This window comes from Tachypleus tridentatus, chromosome 13 (genome assembly GCF_004210375.1).
Source record: "Tachypleus tridentatus isolate NWPU-2018 chromosome 13, ASM421037v1, whole genome shotgun sequence".
Taxonomy (NCBI): domain Eukaryota; kingdom Metazoa; phylum Arthropoda; class Merostomata; order Xiphosura; family Limulidae; genus Tachypleus; species Tachypleus tridentatus.
Window position 1 is genome coordinate 89,416,454 of NC_134837.1, and position 18,569 is coordinate 89,435,022.

An 18,569-nucleotide genomic window follows, 5' to 3' on the forward strand; every position below is an offset into this window, starting at 1 on the left:
AATTTACAGAGAAATTATTCTTCGACTAATTAACAGTAGAACTAAAGGAATAATATTTTGTAGGAGCAGTATTAATTCACTAAATACTTAATACTTGAAACTGCTGGTACTTGTAGAAACTTTCAAAGTACAGAATAATGCCTTCACTGGTGAAACTATGATCATAAATGGAATATCAGTGAAATTTGTTTTCATCATTTCTGTAAAAATGAAACATATAAATATATATATTATACTTTTGTTAATACTTTATTTCACTGATAGAAAAGATTAATACATTTCAAGTGCTATACCTATAACTTCAAAATAATCCACACCTTGTTAGCAACTGTATTATAAAAATATTACACATCTTTCATCACTAAAGAAATGAAGCCACAATGTGCAAATTGGTGAGTACGAGAAAAAAGTTATTTGGATTGAAGAAGTAAATTATCACACATATGCTTAACAACCACTAAGTAATCAGTTTTAGATTTATTGTCAAAGTCACTTATGTTTCTTATTGTCCTTCCACTTAGTATGATTGATAACTTAACAACCAAATTTAAATTGAGCTTGGACAGTCTACATACTACAAAACTGGAAAGTTTATGTATCATATATTTTGGATCATAAAAAGTGTTGCAAAAGTACACCATAAAAATTTTTTACCAAGCATAAAATTCTAATGATGAAAAAGCACTAAATAATGTCTTATAATAATTGGAGGTAATAGTCTTCAATTTCATCAAAAAAAGAAACATGTTGAATACAAAAATTAACTTCAACAAAATATTTATGAGGGAAAAAAATTATTTCTAACTCAGTTCATAAAAAAACAAAAACTGCTCCCATTCTTCAAAACACTACTCTGTACATAAAGTACACAAGAAAAGATAAGAGAAACATAACATGTGTCAGTCTAGGTTAAAAAAACTTGTCTTTTTAGTAGACTAAACAGATACTTCTATATATCAATAAAGACTCTTGGTAATTATTTCAGTTAAAACATCTCTATTATCTATTTAAAGAAAAACAATTCTACAGTTTGGTTTTCTAAGATGTATTAATCAAGTAGTACTGATAAATGAATTTTTTTCTGAAAAAGTATTAATGATTCTGATCAAAACAAAAACAACAGTTATTAAAAAATATGAAGAAACTTGCATTATATTCTAAAACAAATCTGAAATAAACAGAGAATTTATTCAAAATCCTTTTCACCAAGAGCATCATTATGATAAAAAAAAACTTTCTCTCTGTCTTCAAATGGTAATTCAGTTAAAGATTTCAAGGATGTTTCCTGAGATCTTTTCTCTGACAAGGGAGCTACAGATAGACGAGATGATCTTCTTACAGGTGTCACAATTGCCTTAATGTCAAGATTCTCAGAAATTCTGTTAATGACAAAATAAAACATTAACTAAGTGACATGTAAATTTTGTTTTTATTAAATAAACTGACAAAATTCAGAAGCATTAAGCAGCAAGTTAGTTTTTACTGTTAAAAAACAACAACAAAAGATAACCGAGATAATGATTTTAAGAAATGGCTTAGGAACATGAAACACATTACTATTCACAACTGCAGTAGATGAACTCTTCAAAGAAAAATGTGAACGGAAAAGAGAGCCAAATAATATAAGACAAGTTAGAATACCTAGAAATTAATATAAAATATGCAAGTCAATAAAGCAAGCAAGTTATTCTAATGTTATTTTCATAGCTACTGATTACACAGGCTTGTAATGCTGTCTTGAAATTTGTACATGTTCAACAGATATTCCTGTATGTTGAGTCTGAAATTAACATCCCCTTCTTTCCAGCATGTACAAATTTTTTCATGAAATGCCATATGTACACAAGTAAATAATTGTCATTGAAACTGTGTCACATTTTGTTATGCTTAAAATGTTTACATACCAGTGGAGTGTTTCTTGTGGGCTCTAGAATGATCAACAGGACTTTCATTGCAATTGGTCCAGAGAAATGTATAACCAATGACTGTCAACATTTTAAGCATAACTGGTATGTAAACAGTTAACAGACCACATATGTTATTTCTGGATAGCATCTGTTTGTGTCTGCACTTTGAAATTATTATTTACTTTTCAATATTATTTATTCATTATTATGGCAACAAGAAGTTGTATAAATGACCCAAATATATCATATTTGTGGTAAATTTGTTGTAAAGAACCAAAAGCAAAATTTTACAGAATTTGTCAACAAACATATTAAACATATTTTGGAATAAAACTTAGAGGCCAAGGTAAATCATGGGCTCCATACAAACTTCATATCAACCATTTGTGTCAAAGAGTTGAGACAATGAACTAAAGGTGAGAAAAGGTTTTGTATTTTGGAATTCCAAAGGTCTGAAGTGAGCTTAGAAACTAGACATGACTGCTATTTTTGCTTATGTAACAAGCAAGCCTACAAACACTCAAAATAAAAAGGAAATTTATTTTCCAAATGTTCACTCTGCTATAAGACCAGTTGCTTGTGGACCTAATGTTTCTGTACCTACCCCACTGGAAACTCTTGATACAATTTCATCCAACCCTGAAGTCAGAAGAAATGGTGATAGGGATTGTTTTCAACCTGAAACATCTGGTGAACCACAACCTTTTCCACAAGGTGAACCTAATGATTTGGTGAGAAATTTGGACCTTCAAAGAATTTTTCAGAAATTTTGAGGTCCAGATATCAGACTAAGAACCTTCTCCAGGAATGTCATTTAACTGGTACAAAAATCAGGAGAAAGAATCTATACCATACTTTTCTGCAAGAAGGTTCACTAGCTTATTGCAACAATATTACTGAATTAATACCAATGCTGGGAATTGCAGTCTGTGAATGAAGTGAGTGGTGACTGTTCATCAGTTCCTCCATAAGAAGTTTAAAAGGTATTCACCTTCACAGTGGCATCATATATGTATCTGTTCCTATTGCTCATTTGGTTCACTTGAAGGAAACATACAAAAATATCAAATTTCTTAATAAGATAAAAAACAAAGAACATGGTTGGTTTATTTGTGGAGACTTAAAATTCTTTTGTACATTGTTGGGTCAACAATGCAGTTATGCAAAGTTTCCATACTTTTTGCATGAATGAGACAGCACAGGATAAAGAAGCAATGGCTACACAGACTCAGTCTGATACCAGGATTGAAAAAACATTGAACATGAAAGTTTGACATAAAGAAAGTTCTATTACCTCCACTGCATATAATACCAAGCTAAATAAAGCAGTCTGTAAAGGCCTTAAACAAAGCTGGCAACTGTTTCAAGTATCTATGTGGCAATTTTCAGATCTTTCAGCAGAGAAAGAAGGGACTTTATTAGACCTCATATTAGGAAACTGACTTTGTTGAAAAGGACAATGAGGAAAGTTAAAAAAACAACAACCTGGAATTCCTTTAAAGATGTTATTGGCAAACTGCTGGAAAAGGGCTCAAATTACAAAAAAAATACTGTCATTAACATGCTCAATAAATTCAAAGAGTTGGGTTGTAACATGAGCTTGAAAGTTCATTTTTTACATTTACATACTGACTGTTTTCCTGAAAATTTCAATACTATCAGTGAAGAACAAAGTGAAAGGTTTCATCAAGATACAAGAAAAGTGGAGAAAAGGCATCAGGAAAGGTGGAACCAGCAAGATGGCTGGTCACTGCTAGTCATTAAGATGAGATGCTGAAGATGCAATACATAAAATAAAGACCACAGCATATAGTCTAAGGCTAAAAAACATACATTTCACAAAAAAAAAAAAAAATCAGAATGCATATTTCACATCAATGTTTTTCCCCTTTCTTCAGATTGTTTATATTTTTGTTAACAAACATAATAATAAAATATGTTCATTGTGGGAAACAAAATAATTTGATATGTGTAAGTTTTTCTTCCCAGTTTGTGAGAACTTCTTACATGATACAAAGAAAATGAATACTATTTTTAAAATCTGTGTAGTTGAATTATGAAGACCCTATACATAAAATCAAACCACTTTCATGAAGTTTAAATTTGCAGGTCTATGTTATCTGTAGATTTTAGTTTTAAACAAGATTTTATGAATATGTTAACAAATTCAAAAACATACCTCATAATGATTAAACATTGTCTGTTGAATACACAAGTGGTATACACAGATTCACAAAACTATAAAGTGCTAATTTAATCACTACGTCACAGGAAAATAAATTACCAAAATGGTTTGTGCTAATAGCAATTTACAGAGGATATCTTTGAAAAAAGGTATTTATATCTCTGATATTAAACTATTATAATGTGTAGAACATGTTTTAAAAAACCTAAATTAATAGGAGTAATTTCATTCATAAACATTTTTTAACATAATGATATGGATAATATATATTATCACTTACCAAGTTATCCCATCAAAAATTTGTTTTGAGAATGTCACACTAGCAGTGATGCTTTCATTTTCAGACTTCAAGAAGATTAACTCCTGAGAATATCTTGGTTGGATTTTGTCAGAGAATCTGACAGGTGGTGCTTATGGGCAACACACAGTAGTGAAGTAAAGCAGACAAACACACCAGCATTCAAGACAACAGCAGAGGAGGATGATACGGCCTGTTTTAAGCCAATTTTGTTTGGAATGGATGGACTTTAGGACAGAAAGTTCAATGCCTGATACTGAGATTAAATTTATTGCTTGATGCTGAAGAGAATTCAGACTCAGTGTAACTCAACAATTGGGACACAGTTGTTAATTAGCTGTACTGCAGTCTTGACCCTTTTAAAGAGCCAAACAATCTGTAGGGCTAAGTTCAAAGCAAAGTAGCCATGTAGATGGACAATTTATAGAGATTACATAGAAAGACATTTTCTACTATGTTTCCTGGAGATTACAATGAATTGCTTGACAACAAATTTACTAAAGGATTACTGAGTGAACCCATGCAACACAAATAAGACTAAAAACATCTTGTCTCTCATGGAAACAGTTTCATTGCAAAAACATGGTTTGATATGACAGCAGTTGCATACATCACCGTAAAACAACTTCAAAAGCACTGAAGCATGTGAGCCATGTTACTGTTTCACTTTGGCAGGATTGTACATGAACTATTTTTTATAGCTATACCACTATAATAGTGTTTAATAAAATAACTAAGTTCTGAGACCATTTTTAGCTCAATTTGCACTGACAAGATTGACAAAAATAATTTATCACAGCACAGTAACAAGAAACTCCCTGAAATTTGACACTGTCCAAAAACTCTTACAGATCAAGAAGTGCAACAAATGCATAAACTATGAGAAAGTGGTTAAGAGTTGGTATTCACAGAAGTCCTTGCATATTGTACTTTGATGTATATCATACTAAGATGAAGTACAAATTCTATGTTAAAAGGTTGTATAGTTGTAGGTCAATTTTGCCAAGGAAAAGGCAGAAAATACAAACTCATGTGATTTGAACACCAAGACAAAAGTTCATGAAAGCACTCAGAAAATGTAGGCCCTTTTCAATATTTGTCAAACTTAGGTGATGATAATTCTGCCAGTTTTAAGAATGTAAAGAAAATAAGAATCAACTGCAGGAAAGACTAGTGTTGAATGTGACATGTTGCATCCACCTCAAATGAAGCTGATGTTAGGAAACAAATAACTAAGGCTTTACCATAAGATTAATCCACAACTGTCTGCAGAAATATCAGAAACTCAGTGGATATATGCAGACAGATTAATGACTTGCTGATTAATAAAAAATTATCAACAACAAAATAAATTTGTAAATGTTTACTTTTATTACTTAGAAAACATACATTTAAATCTATACAAATAATGAAGTTAACTTTGACATATAATTCAACAGCATGTATTTAAGTAAAGTACGATGCATGTGCCCTAAAGTTAATAAGCCGTGTGTGTGCCACCATGCCCTTTTTTCTTGCTGGATATAACACTAACACGTGAGGCTAAGTTTGTTTAATAAATGTTTCAATCCTAGATACCAGACAGTGACTGAAGGCATGACAGTAGAAATGATGTGTCACACAAAGTGACAATTTTTGATTTAGATGGAAATTCCAGTTCAATAAGGAACTTTGGGAAAAGCAAATAAAGGATGAGCCTGGACACCACCTGCCATATATGAGTGCAGGATGGCATACTGTATACCACCATTATGACAGACATGATAACCAACCACTAATACAGGTGGTCGTCTCCAAACCAGTAAATTCTTAATTCTTTTGGCTTTGCAATAATGTAAGTACTGAAGGGTATCAGAGAGTGCTGTAAGTGAAGTATTGCCAATGCCTGGTTCTTTCAACCACATTCACATGAAAACATTGAGTTACAGTGTTAACACTTCAGTCAGTGTACTCTCAAGAAGAAAAACTGGTTGCACCAATGGAAAACTTAGTTTCCTTCCCCACTGATAAGAACTACACTGGATATAGCTGAAATATACATATGTAAAAATGGCTTGTTTGGGTTGAGAAAATATTTTACGATGAGGAGTGAACAGCGTTTCGACCTTCTTCGGTCATCGTCATGTTCACAAAGAAAGAAAGAGGTAACTGACCGGAAGCTGACCACATGTTTGAAAGGGGTTGTGTAACTGAGTGTTGGAATGTAGAGAGCGGTGTTAGATGTTTGAATATATAATTTTATATTATTTATTTTATTATTTTTAATATAGGTATAAAGGTGTTCTTTGTATTGGTTTATTTTGGGTTCTCAACATCACTGTAGTAAATATGTACAAGTTTGTCACTTTTGATTACATCACCACCAAGTGAACTGAACAAAGAATTTAACATTTTGGTACATTTGAGAGATTTATAAAAAAAAAGTACAACCTCCAGTGAATCTGATGTACAGCCCTTTACTCAGCAGAGGTATCAGTGTTCACAGGAATATGTTGAATATTTGCATCCTGCAATAGCTGATGTGCAGACATTGGCATAAGAGATGCTACAATGAAACAGTAATAGAATGAAAGTTCATGTCTGATAACTGAGCACAATTGTGGCACATGCCTAGCACAGAAACAAGTTATTTCTCTTTGAACTAGTCCATACCTTGTTTGTCAATGAAGTGAATTAAGAGTTAATAGTGATTGCATATTGATACACTGAAACTACTTGAAAGCTGCTAATTCCAGAAACCAGAGGTGAATTAGAAAGATGACACTGCATCAAAAATAGAAGAGTTCCAACAGTTGTTGTACAAGATACTACCATTAACTTGCTAATCATTGTGGTTGGGATTAGTTGCATATCCAGCAGCTTAGGCAGTACATTCATTGACAACTCAATGACTGAAAGACATTCCTTTCTTTTTAAACTATCAAATGGTATTTCAGTATATGATTTATGTGCAGTATGTCATGTGATAGCTGCTTAATTGCTGTACAATTAGGACAATTATTTAGTTGATAAATTGACTGCTGAAAGAGCACTGCAGCCCTTGTTTTCTAAGATACCGAGACTTTGAATTGATGTATTATAATGATCTCTTGCTCTGTCTACTTAAGTTGTAGTAGAATGTTGGACTATGAAGCAGACCACACAATACTTGCTAGATTTGTATCTAGGACAGCTGAAACTGTTGAATAAAATTCTTATGGAAAGTAACAGTTGTATGCAATTGTTAATGGTTACTTGAGATTTTAAAAAAATAAACTGAAAAAAAAAACTTTACAATTCTTGCTTTTCAAGTCCTCAGACTAAGGTTTATAAGGAATGTTGGCTGATATATAACTACAGAAAGTTATTTTAGCTGGTTGCTCTAGAAACTATGGGACTATTCAGTGGTAACATCATGTGTTATAAATTATGCATAGGATTGTTAAATGATGTGAAAACAGTAGTTCATGTATATTCCACAGCATTCCAATACATAATAAACAAATTTATTATATACTATATACAAAAGTCTATTTATAGAAGAGTAAATGTATTTTTGAAAAGGAAAAATCTGGGAAGAAATATTGGATGGAATACATCTGGCAATTAACACAGTGGCTATTTTGAACCATACTGAGATAAAAACATGGTACAGCTTGTGTATTCTGGATGGAGGAAAAGGGTTTGTTTAGCTTGGCCCTAAATTGAAACATTAAGCATGCAATTTTTAGTGATAGAAGGTCACATATTTACTAAAGTATTTACAACACATCAAATGATGAACATGGTGAACCTCCTGTTTTTATTGGTTTGCAAAAAGAGTATCTGTCAGTTTTTGATAATGGATATATTTTTAGTTTATGTGACATATTCTTGAAAGGTAACATAGAACAAATACTCTTTTAGAATAGTTCTGACTAAGATACAAGTTTAGCCAGTATATACCAAACTGTTTCAGACTTATATGATAATCTCTACATTACTCCTGAACAAAAGTCATCACACACAAATTTTTTTATGTTAAGTACATTCGGTTTTCATATTAAACCATGGAATGTTAATTTATTTTGAGTTGTATTTTATTTTTCCCTAATAGCTGCTGGAGTTTTGTGCATCAGTTTTTACTTAAATCTTATTTACTACTAACCAGTTATACAACAGACAAAGAGTTCTAGATAGAACTATTAATAAAAGTTTTTACAAGTTGTGTTATGTTGTAATAAAAGAAATTAACTTTACATCACAGGTATTCTAGTGAAATATCAAAATGTTTAATAGCTTAAACAATCTTTAAATGTACTGTATGAAATTCTTAATCATATATATTCTAGAAAAGCAAAATAGCATAAAAATACCTTTCAAACAAGGGCTTATGATGAGACAAGCTATATTGAATCAAAGTAGACTCAAACATATTAGCTTTGTCTACCAAAGGCTGCCTGGGTGTAGTGGTTATTAATCTTTTCTTTTTACTTGCTGATAGATCTGCGACTGATTTTGGAGTTCTATCTAATTTTATCATATTTTCTTCTGTTGTATCTTCTTTTTCATCCCGTGAAGCAATGCGGGCCCTCAAAGAAGAAACTACCGACTTCAAATCTTCTACTGGCTGTTAAAGAAAAAGAAAGACAAATGGGAAGCATATTAATCCATATTTAATAGTCCAAGTTTTCTTTTACGTGCACATTCATGATCACTGCCACATGAACATATCAGCACACAAAGCAAGCCAATGAAATTGGCAGAAAACGCAGTTTAAAGAAGTTTGCAGAATAACACTTCAAGTACAAAATCCTAAATTTTGTTAACATGAGAATTAAAACCTTTTGACAAGAGTATTTGAATAAAAAAAATATTACCAAAAATTTTCATGGCATTATTATTAGTAATTTAAATAAAATATTTACATTTTACCATAAGAAGACTAATTTTGTTTTTAATTTTAACAGTAACAGGCTACTTTGATAAGTTCACAAATTGTTGATGGTCTTACAAACCCATCTAATGCATATTAACCTTTTCTTTCAAAATATCTGACCATTTTTTGTTTTAGAGCAAAATCACATTCAGCTATCTGTTATGTTCACCTCACATAATTAAAACATGGATTTTGGTGTTGTAGGTCTGTAGGCAACTACTGTCCAATCAAGAGACTGTCAGTTTGATACTTAGATTTAAATATTATGTCTTTTCCCACACTACATCTAAAAATCTATAAAATTAATGCAAATGTTCTCATAAATTGTAAATATGACTTTTAGAAACTACTGAAATCTATCTGGCAACTAGCTTGAAAAACACACATACAGAAAATTAAGATTATGAATCTTATTAAAGAAAGTTCAGTCACTGTACAAACAAGTTTAAATCTAGAATGTATCCTCTTGGTATCACCTCTACTCCTTTATCCAAAGCCGTGTTTAATATTTCAACAGCAGTTTCATAATCTCCATTCTTTTCTGCAACTAGAGCTCGACATTCCCAGAACTGTACAGTACTCTCACTAAATGGAACATGTTTAACAACTTCATCTAACCAATTGCTGATGTATGATGGTGGGTGACCCTTAAAACATTTAAAACAACTTATTAGAAAATTTAAAAATCTTATAAGTTAGATATTTATATAATGAAATTAACTTATAACATCTTTATTGCATTTCAAAACATTAGTTTTCTGTACAAGTTTTAGCCTTCACACTTGACATACCACTACAAGATAGCTTTTCAAAACTCTAACAAATTCAAAACATTAGTAATATTTCTTCAATAATGTAAGGGAAGTTGTTTCATATTTAAAAGAAAGGTGTTTTTCTTACTTCAAAAAATATTAAGAATAAGGAAGTTAAAATAAATTACAGCAACAGGATGATCTCCTTTGTATGGCATCATCTGTTATGGCTTCCTTAAACTTTATTAAATAAAAAAAATAATGAAAACAAACTGCTGCGAAATCAAGAATTTACAACAAATATTGTCTGAGAGGCCAGATAAAAAATTTAATACTTAAGATCTACTATTTATTGTTTTAATGTGTTGTCAGGCTGCGTACTTCTCATAACAAATACTTTTACTGATAAAAATATGGCATATGCCTTAGATCTCAAAGACTTATGCCTTAGATCTCAAAGACTTTTGTTAAATAACTTAATCAGAATATGAAAAACCCAACAATTACTTTCTTTTGCTACCACATCAAGACAAGATTCAACAAGTTCATCTCAATAGATGCCACATTCTAAATCCATATCTCTTCTGCCAGAAAAAAAACATCATACTTGGGAACTAGCAAAATTACTCACCTCTTCCAGCAATGATTTTAATTCAGTTAGAGTTTTTTCCACACTAACACCAACAACTGTCTTCACTGGAGTTCTTGGCTAAAATAATTATTAAGGAATTATTAGATAAACACACTAACATCAATGACTGATCTTTCAAAATGTTAGATGTACACGATTGTTTATTTTAACTTTCGTATAATATTATTTAGTTTATATACTGCAGAAGTAAGTTATTTTTATCAGTGATAGTTATGGTAAGCTTACTTACATAACTGTTCATAAATTGTTTGTTATGTTACTCAAAACTTCTGAATGTTTCTCATTACTTTAACCAAGTATTGTTGACTCATAATATCTAGTAGTGTGTAGAAAGTTCCAGGATGCTGTTGAGAATGTACATATATATGTTAACTAAAATATTTTAGGTTTACTCAAGTTTCATTCAGTCACAAAAACACCATATTATACTCACAAAACATTCACAATTTTTTTAGTGGCATCTTAATTCTATGCCATCATGATTTACAATCATACTCATAGAAGTTACAATAACTGACACAGATATAAATGTTACTACATACAAACACATTCATCAACGACAGTAATACTGGATAATAATAATACACCACTTAACTGATAAATTTTTCATTTTGTTCTTGGATAATGTCATTTATTACACTAAATAAAAATTGCTACTAAATAAAACTTGCTTCTGTCCAGGGTATAGGTACCCCAGCTGGTAATATTAAAATTTGAATTATAATCTACAATGATTCCAAACTTATTGCTATTCATAAAATAGAAGTTCAATAAAAATTTTGAATGTGAGTCAACAAATGCAATGACATGGCCTTTGATCCATCACGCAAGTGTTAATACACTAAATGTTGCAAGATCAAAATAATTTATAGTGAAGTTGTTTTAGGAAAATGAGACAAGTCTTTTCTAGAATCCTTACTCTGTTTATATGGCAGCCTAGCTACTGTTTATGTAATTATCATGGTTGCCTTCATATTCCATGACAAATAACAGTAAGCAAAAGAGAAAATTTTGTAGATTAAAAAAAAATGGCCATTGTATAAAATTTTTTGACACGAATGATAATTTAGTTTTATTGCTATCCCTGTCATAGAAGCATCATCTCATTACACTGACTTTTTTAGGTTGTCTGTAAAATGAAACTCCTTGACGTTTCATAGGCCAAGAATGCAAAAGATAAAATTGACTATATTTTCATTACTTGTGAAAACCACGTATATATAAAATTTGTTTACTTTCTGAACCCAAAAATAATATTTTTTTAATGTACTATCTAAAGAAGTACAAGATTTCTATAAAGTAGCCACTCATATTCATGTTACATGTAAATTTATTTTGTCCAAATAACATACCCTTAGTACAGGTGAGCTCCCCAGTAAGTCAGAAGATGGAGGAATATTCTCCTCCTCTTCTATCCTATTGGATACTACTTTAAGAGCTGGGCTTGTATGAAGAGACTTCTTTCTTTTTGAAGTCTGAAAGCTGATGACCAAAGCAATGTAGGTGTCGGTAATGGGAAATACTTTGTCCTTTATTATCTAGCCAATTTTCCAATCGCTCTCTTAAAAAATAAATACATAACCACAAAACATAAGTACTAAGATTATGGTTCTGAAGCAAACAGTCTAGATTTTCATTTGTAATAATTGAATTGCTTACAGGAGTAAATACTAACTTCTAAGTGTCAGGAAATGCACACATTACACAGTCAGAAACAACAAACTAATATTTGATAGCTATGAAAGTAAAATGTGGAACAGAAATAATGTTAAGTTCTACAGGTTTCCGAGAAGCACTACAAAACAGTGAAAAAAAATCTTCACTTTCATCATCATGGACAAAATGTTACAAGTTCAAACCTAACACTTTGCCAGCATTTAATGAGAGAAATTCATTTTCTTAAAAGTTAAAATTTCAACATTATTTCTGATAGGTACCTACACCTCCTCTAACACAAATCTACTTGCATTTCTTTTTAGCCTCAAAGTATTACTAGAATGTGTGTACTCAGCACATCAGTGTTTGTGTCTCATCAGTTAAATGCCATTTTTGAACATGTCATGTGACTACTCTCTACCAATAGTATTGTGAAACCTACATTGCTCCCTCCACTATTCCTGCCTAATCCTCACTTCTGAGAATTGACAGACTCTAAAAGAACACAACAGTGGTGAGGAAAGGTGAGAAGAAATATGTACCTATCAAAGAAACATTTCAGTATAAAAAATTGTCAACTTCCAAAATGGTTTTACACCCTCTTAAACAAAGCTAGAATTCCACACTGCAAAAGTGAAGGGACTGGTATAGGCATGCAACATTAAATAAAACTAAACAGAACGTGATTGCTTACAATGAATGGTGGTGTTTTGAAATTAAAACAAAGACCATTTGAGAGATACTGTGCAACTTCTGGAACAGGTATGATCTTTACCCTTGAAGTATGAAATGAATCTGATACAAGCAGAAGAAAGGATCCATAAGAGTTCAGTTTATTCTGAAAGGTGTAATGCAGAGCAAAATAAGAACCAAGTTAGCTGTGCCTATTTACAACCTCTACTGGACAGATAAGATTCCATAACGTACCCTTGGAACTAGAAGATTAAAGATAAGAAAGGTAAAAATAAATATATTTTAACATAAAAATAGTGGCAAGGGCATGTGGACTATGTTACATATACTTATGAACCCCAACCGTAAGTACACAGAGCATCACACATCAAGGAACCAAAAATATGCAGAAAAAGTAAGCTTTGGCCAAAACTGGATAAACTCCAAAAACATCAATATGCTCAAAACAACAAACCAAACCTGGCATTATGGGGTCATAGCACTGCCTAAACTCAACTGTACGTACAGGGTAACATCTGTCTAAAAATGTTGATATGGAGAGAGTGCTTCTCAACCAACTTGACAGCTGTGAATAAATGTAAATCTGAATGAGCTGGAGGCCAGCCCTGACTAAGGTCATCCAAGGGATTAGAGAAGTTCCACTGAATGAAACAGTTATGAGTTTAACCCATAGAAATGAAAGCCTTCAAGAATCCTAATTCCTAGAAAGTCTTATTAGTGGTGCTGTCAACTGTAATAGGAAGTAGTGTAGCTAATACACTGAATTGCAAATTCACACAAAATTTCTGTATAATTTAGTAATAAGAAAAACATATAAAATAAAAATATTGTTGAAACAACTGAATGCAAACAAAGTAACAGAAAACTCTTGAGAAAAAATCAAAAAGGTAAATAAGAGCAATCATAAACAGTAACCACATGTGAAAAAACATGCATGTAAATAAAGTTGTGCCAGTCAAGAAAAGTGAGGAACAGGCATGATTACAGAGGAAGCTAGTTGTACCAGTATAGTTAGCACAATACTGATGGAGAATAGTCACATGGTCTATACATATCCAGTAATTGGGCCATATTAATGGGGTATAAAGACTAGTACATTGAGCAAAAAATGTTTTTAGCAACGTTTGGAGGAAAGAAAGAAGATTGAAATAACTACTTTCATTAACAAAAGCTAATGTTTTCCTGTTGTTTGTGTTGAAAGTAAAAGCCTAATAACAAATTTCCATTTTATAACACCATGTAATTATAATGAATAAAAACAAACTTTATTACTACTTGTAAAGTTTCCTTTTTAAAACTATTAAGGAATAAGTGAAGATTCCTATGTTCTAGCTGTGAGAAGATACAACTATTGTTATTAAATATCTATGGAACCTTTGAAATAACTTGTGCATAAAAGTACCAGGTGACCTGATATGCAAGTGAAGTCCAAATCCATAAATGGTCATTTGAAACTATGGACTATAGCTAGTAAATGATTAGAAAACACTTGTTAATAGTGTCATGCATGCTCTAACATCTAAATGCCAGTTTAGTTACCAATTAGCCAGGATCCTTGTGCTAATGATAAAACCTAAGGTCTTTCTTCTGAATGTGTCCAGATAATAAGGTAATTTAACAAAGACAACAAATCCTGGGTTACAAAATTATGTGCTATTTCAGAGAATGGGATGAATTTCATCTGAGTATTCCAACATAATCCAAACCTGAAACCAGTACTGACTCCTGCCCAGACCAATTTCTACTTCTACTGCCACAATTACATGTATTTTTTTCTGTAAAATGGAGGTTTTATATGGTTTTGGCAAATACCCAAATGTTTCATACCTTACTGCAGTAGAAAGCATGATTTAATTATAAACAAATTCTATTGTTCTGTTAAACTATGCTCCTATGATGCATGCTCTCTCCTTATTCCTATGAAAACCACAGGTAATTTATTCCTAAAATGTCAAATGAATCATTTAGTAACAGTTCTTTGTAAAAGTTTATAAGAATGAAAAAAATTACAACTGTTAACAAAATATGTAGATAATGCCAGAACTACCAAAGTAAGCTGAAACAAGGTAGTCAAGTTCAATAACGATGCACTCTTTAGTGGAATAAAATGAATTAAAAGTTTACAAGTACTTAGAAATCTGACCAAATGTATGTTTCTGAATTAATGAATAGGTGGCCTCTTCTACATTTATTAATAGGAAACCTACTGAGGTGGCATTTCAGCTCAATCACTATATGTATATGTGTGAGGGAGGCAGTTCTAAAAAGGAGAAACAAGACAGTTTAAACTGTTACAAGGAATAATCCATGTGGATATAAGCACCTATATCCCAATAATGATATCATAACTAAAACAAACCTACAGAATATGGAATTCCAACTTTCTCAAAAGTGTAAGAATTAAAAAAATGGAAAATTCTGAAAGAATATTTAGTTTTTTTGGCATGATTTATAAAAAGTACAAGTATTCATTGGAAACTAAATTTGCTTAATAATTATCACAAGGCTTATACACATATTACACCTTAGTATACGAAGACAAATTAATGTTTTGTCAAAACATGTAATATGTTTTCCAAAATAATAAAACCATTTCATGATGTTCATAAATCATTGCTTTTCATTTTACCATTACATTAGTATAAAGTGCTTCCATACACAAGTATACTTTAAGGTTTACATGAATATTAATTTTGCAGAAAGAGGTTAAGAAAACCAAAACACAAAAGTGTGGACTATCTAAATATAAACATCAGTTAATATTAGAAAATAATTTTAGCTGATAGTACAAAGTAATCAAATACAGTTCAGGTAACAGAGACTGTGTTTTTGTGCTAATGCTTTACAAGTATACACATCAGTCAATGAATGTTGGGATGATGCCAGTGTTATTTCAAACATAGTTGAGCTTTTGGATATCAGCAGATTAAAACATAAGATTTCTAGGTTTAATCCACAAATATCTTTAAACATGAAAAGTAAAAAAGTATATATTTAGTATAAAGTTTACTAGATATTAAATTTAAAACATCCATTGAAATAGCATATGAAATTTATATGGCAAATTCAGTAATAACTTAATTGTTCATTATGAAAAAAGTGTATTATCTACAGCAAAAATTTAGACAAGAAACAGGAAAACCTTTATACTGAAGTTATCAATCTTCCAAATTCCTAGTTTCTATAGTATATAATTCACAAAATAAAATATTAAGAAACAGAGTATATTCAATGCTTACAATTATAAATGCTTGTAATTTTTTACCTTAATGTGAAATCCCTCACTGGAGTTTTTGGAAGTTTATGGGATGACATGTCCAGTTTATCATCTTGTAAATAAAAAGATACATTCTTTTGTTTAGATCTTCCACTTCTTAGAATTGTTGCTTTCTGCTCCTTATTTCCTTCTACAAAATTTTCTGTTCCGTTATTCATTACTTTGGGCTCTTCTTTAATTGGGAGTGAGGAAATTGTTTTACGTTTATTATTCTTTACCTGACAAAGTTGTCCTTTCCGGTACAAATGGCTTATACTATGACGAACAAGCTGATTACCCTTTCTCTTGTTTTGAAGTTCAAACTTTGTGATATTATTATTGTTACAAAACTTATTTGTTTCCTTTGAGCTAGTATCAGAATTATTTGCATTTCTAGCTCCATTTCCTTCAAAACCAGAGAGTGTGACCTTTGTGATGCCAGGTGTAGGTCTGTCTTTGATGAAAGTTAATGATCGACATTTAGGTGTATCCAGTTGAACTTTTTCATTACAAGTCTTTTCCATAATACCAAGATTAGATTTCACAGTTGTTACTCCTTTATCTTTCTTGAAATCTTCATAAGTTGTAGATAATAATCCCTGGGTAGTTGCTAAATTTCTCATTTTAGATACTGATTTCTTCTTTTGAGAAATCCCTTGGCTCTGCTCTTCCAACAAAGATGTTTTTTGTCTTGTTTTCTCCAGATCTTTATTTTTTACTGGAGCTACCAACATTTTAGATGTTTTCAAAGAATTTGAATTATGAAAATTTGATTGTCTAACTGTTACTGGGTTGTTTGACTTCTTGTATGTTTTGAAAGGCCACTATGTGCAATTGTAGTATGTTTCTGGGGAGCTGGAAGTTGCTGAGGTTTTGTTTCAGCTGGAATTGCACTTTGCCTGGAGGATACAGAGAGATATAGGAAACACAGCTTTTAACTCTTAAAATACTTAAAATTATCAAAATAATTTTCAAATTATGCATGTAACTACATTTTTGAGACATCCAGTTTATTCTTTACTGTTATCAACTATAATGATATTTTTGTTTGAAAATTCTACCAAGTGAATAACTAAAACAAATAGTAGATGGAAAACAAAATTTATATACATTTTGAAATGAAAATTCTTTAAAGCTTATACCTTGCCAAGACATCCCTTATATGCCTATTTTTGTATTGTCACTGTAGCATTTAAACTTGTATTTTTTTCACTTTCTGAATGAATGCAAAATCTAGGTTTCTTGCCAAGATATTGTTGCATCAAAAAAATGGAACAAATTACTTAGTATTGCAGCACACACACATCAGAATATTTGAACAAATCTCTTTCCACCCAAGGAAATTCCTGAGAAAGCATCAAATCTCATCTCCTCCCACTAAGTGCTGTTAATAACAAGAAGTAACAACTTTTATTAGTTTAAAGCATTGACATTTTACGTCACAGAGCATAAATCTGATATTATTCTACTATACATGAATGCCAATTTTTTAAAAAATATGAATCTTCAGTCTGTTGTCAGCTAAAGGTAAAGACCCAGGAAAATATGTTGTCACAATACACTTGCCAACACACCTGAGTACAGCTAAAACTCAGAAGTACTAAAGGTAAACAAACTCCTCATTAGCAAGTAGGAAAGCTAACTCAGGAAAAGACCTAACTCATATAGTTCAAGTGAAAAATGTTGTGCAAATCTCAAAATTCTATTGGCAATTTTAAAAACTAGGAGATAATTAGAAGCAAACTTTGATCAATGAAAAATAAGAATCAGATTTTATATATATATATGATCTGTGCAAAGCAAGACAACAAGCAATGTGTTTTTACTTTGTTGTAATTATAATGTGAATAAAACATCAATGTTTAAATTGTACTGGCATAAATATTGCCACAAATAGTAATCAACAAAGATTAAACTTTGTCACAAAAGTAAAAGAATTGCAAAATGTGATTTTGGCAAAATCCAGAGTGGCCCCTCTAACAGTACCATTTGATTAAATGATCTACATTCTATTCTAGCATAGTTTATTAACTTAGATTATTCAAAAATTTGGAGAATGTTAAAGTTCTTCTGAAACCTTTCTTACAGTTATAATACACTGATATTCCTGCAATTTAGAACCATATTTTAAATGTAAAAAAGTGTTTTGCAATCATCTGAACAACAAGCATTCACTATCCATCTAATGTGGAAAAATCATAACCAATTTCCCTTTCATCATACTTTGGTAATAAGACATACACGAATTAGCTGTAAATACATATAGAAACTAA

At 31.2% G+C, this 18,569-nt stretch overlaps 2 protein-coding genes across 4 annotated transcripts in view; both read right to left on the reverse strand.

The window, feature by feature from the left end:
- Positions 1-233: 233 nt before the first annotated feature.
- On the reverse strand, positions 234-17,030 carry LOC143236216 (uncharacterized). Its single transcript, XM_076474496.1, has 9 exons — positions 16,326-17,030; positions 14,747-14,815; positions 13,546-13,681; positions 13,275-13,282; positions 12,044-12,229; positions 10,671-10,748; positions 9,764-9,934; positions 8,725-8,978; positions 234-1,379 (listed from the first exon to the last, which is right to left on the reverse strand). Exons 1-9 carry the CDS (start codon positions 17,028-17,030, stop codon positions 1,187-1,189), a joined length of 1,800 nt encoding a protein of 599 aa, XP_076330611.1. The 3' UTR covers positions 234-1,186.
- Positions 16,306-18,569, reverse strand: part of LOC143236869 (uncharacterized) — a 44,880-nt gene continuing 42,616 nt past the window's right edge. For all 3 annotated transcript variants that reach the window (XM_076475512.1, XM_076475513.1, XM_076475511.1), the window contains one exon: positions 16,306-17,195. In XM_076475512.1, the coding sequence (XP_076331627.1) occupies positions 17,081-17,195 (115 nt within the window). In that variant the 3' untranslated portion in view covers positions 16,306-17,080. The remainder of the gene's footprint in view (positions 17,196-18,569) is intronic.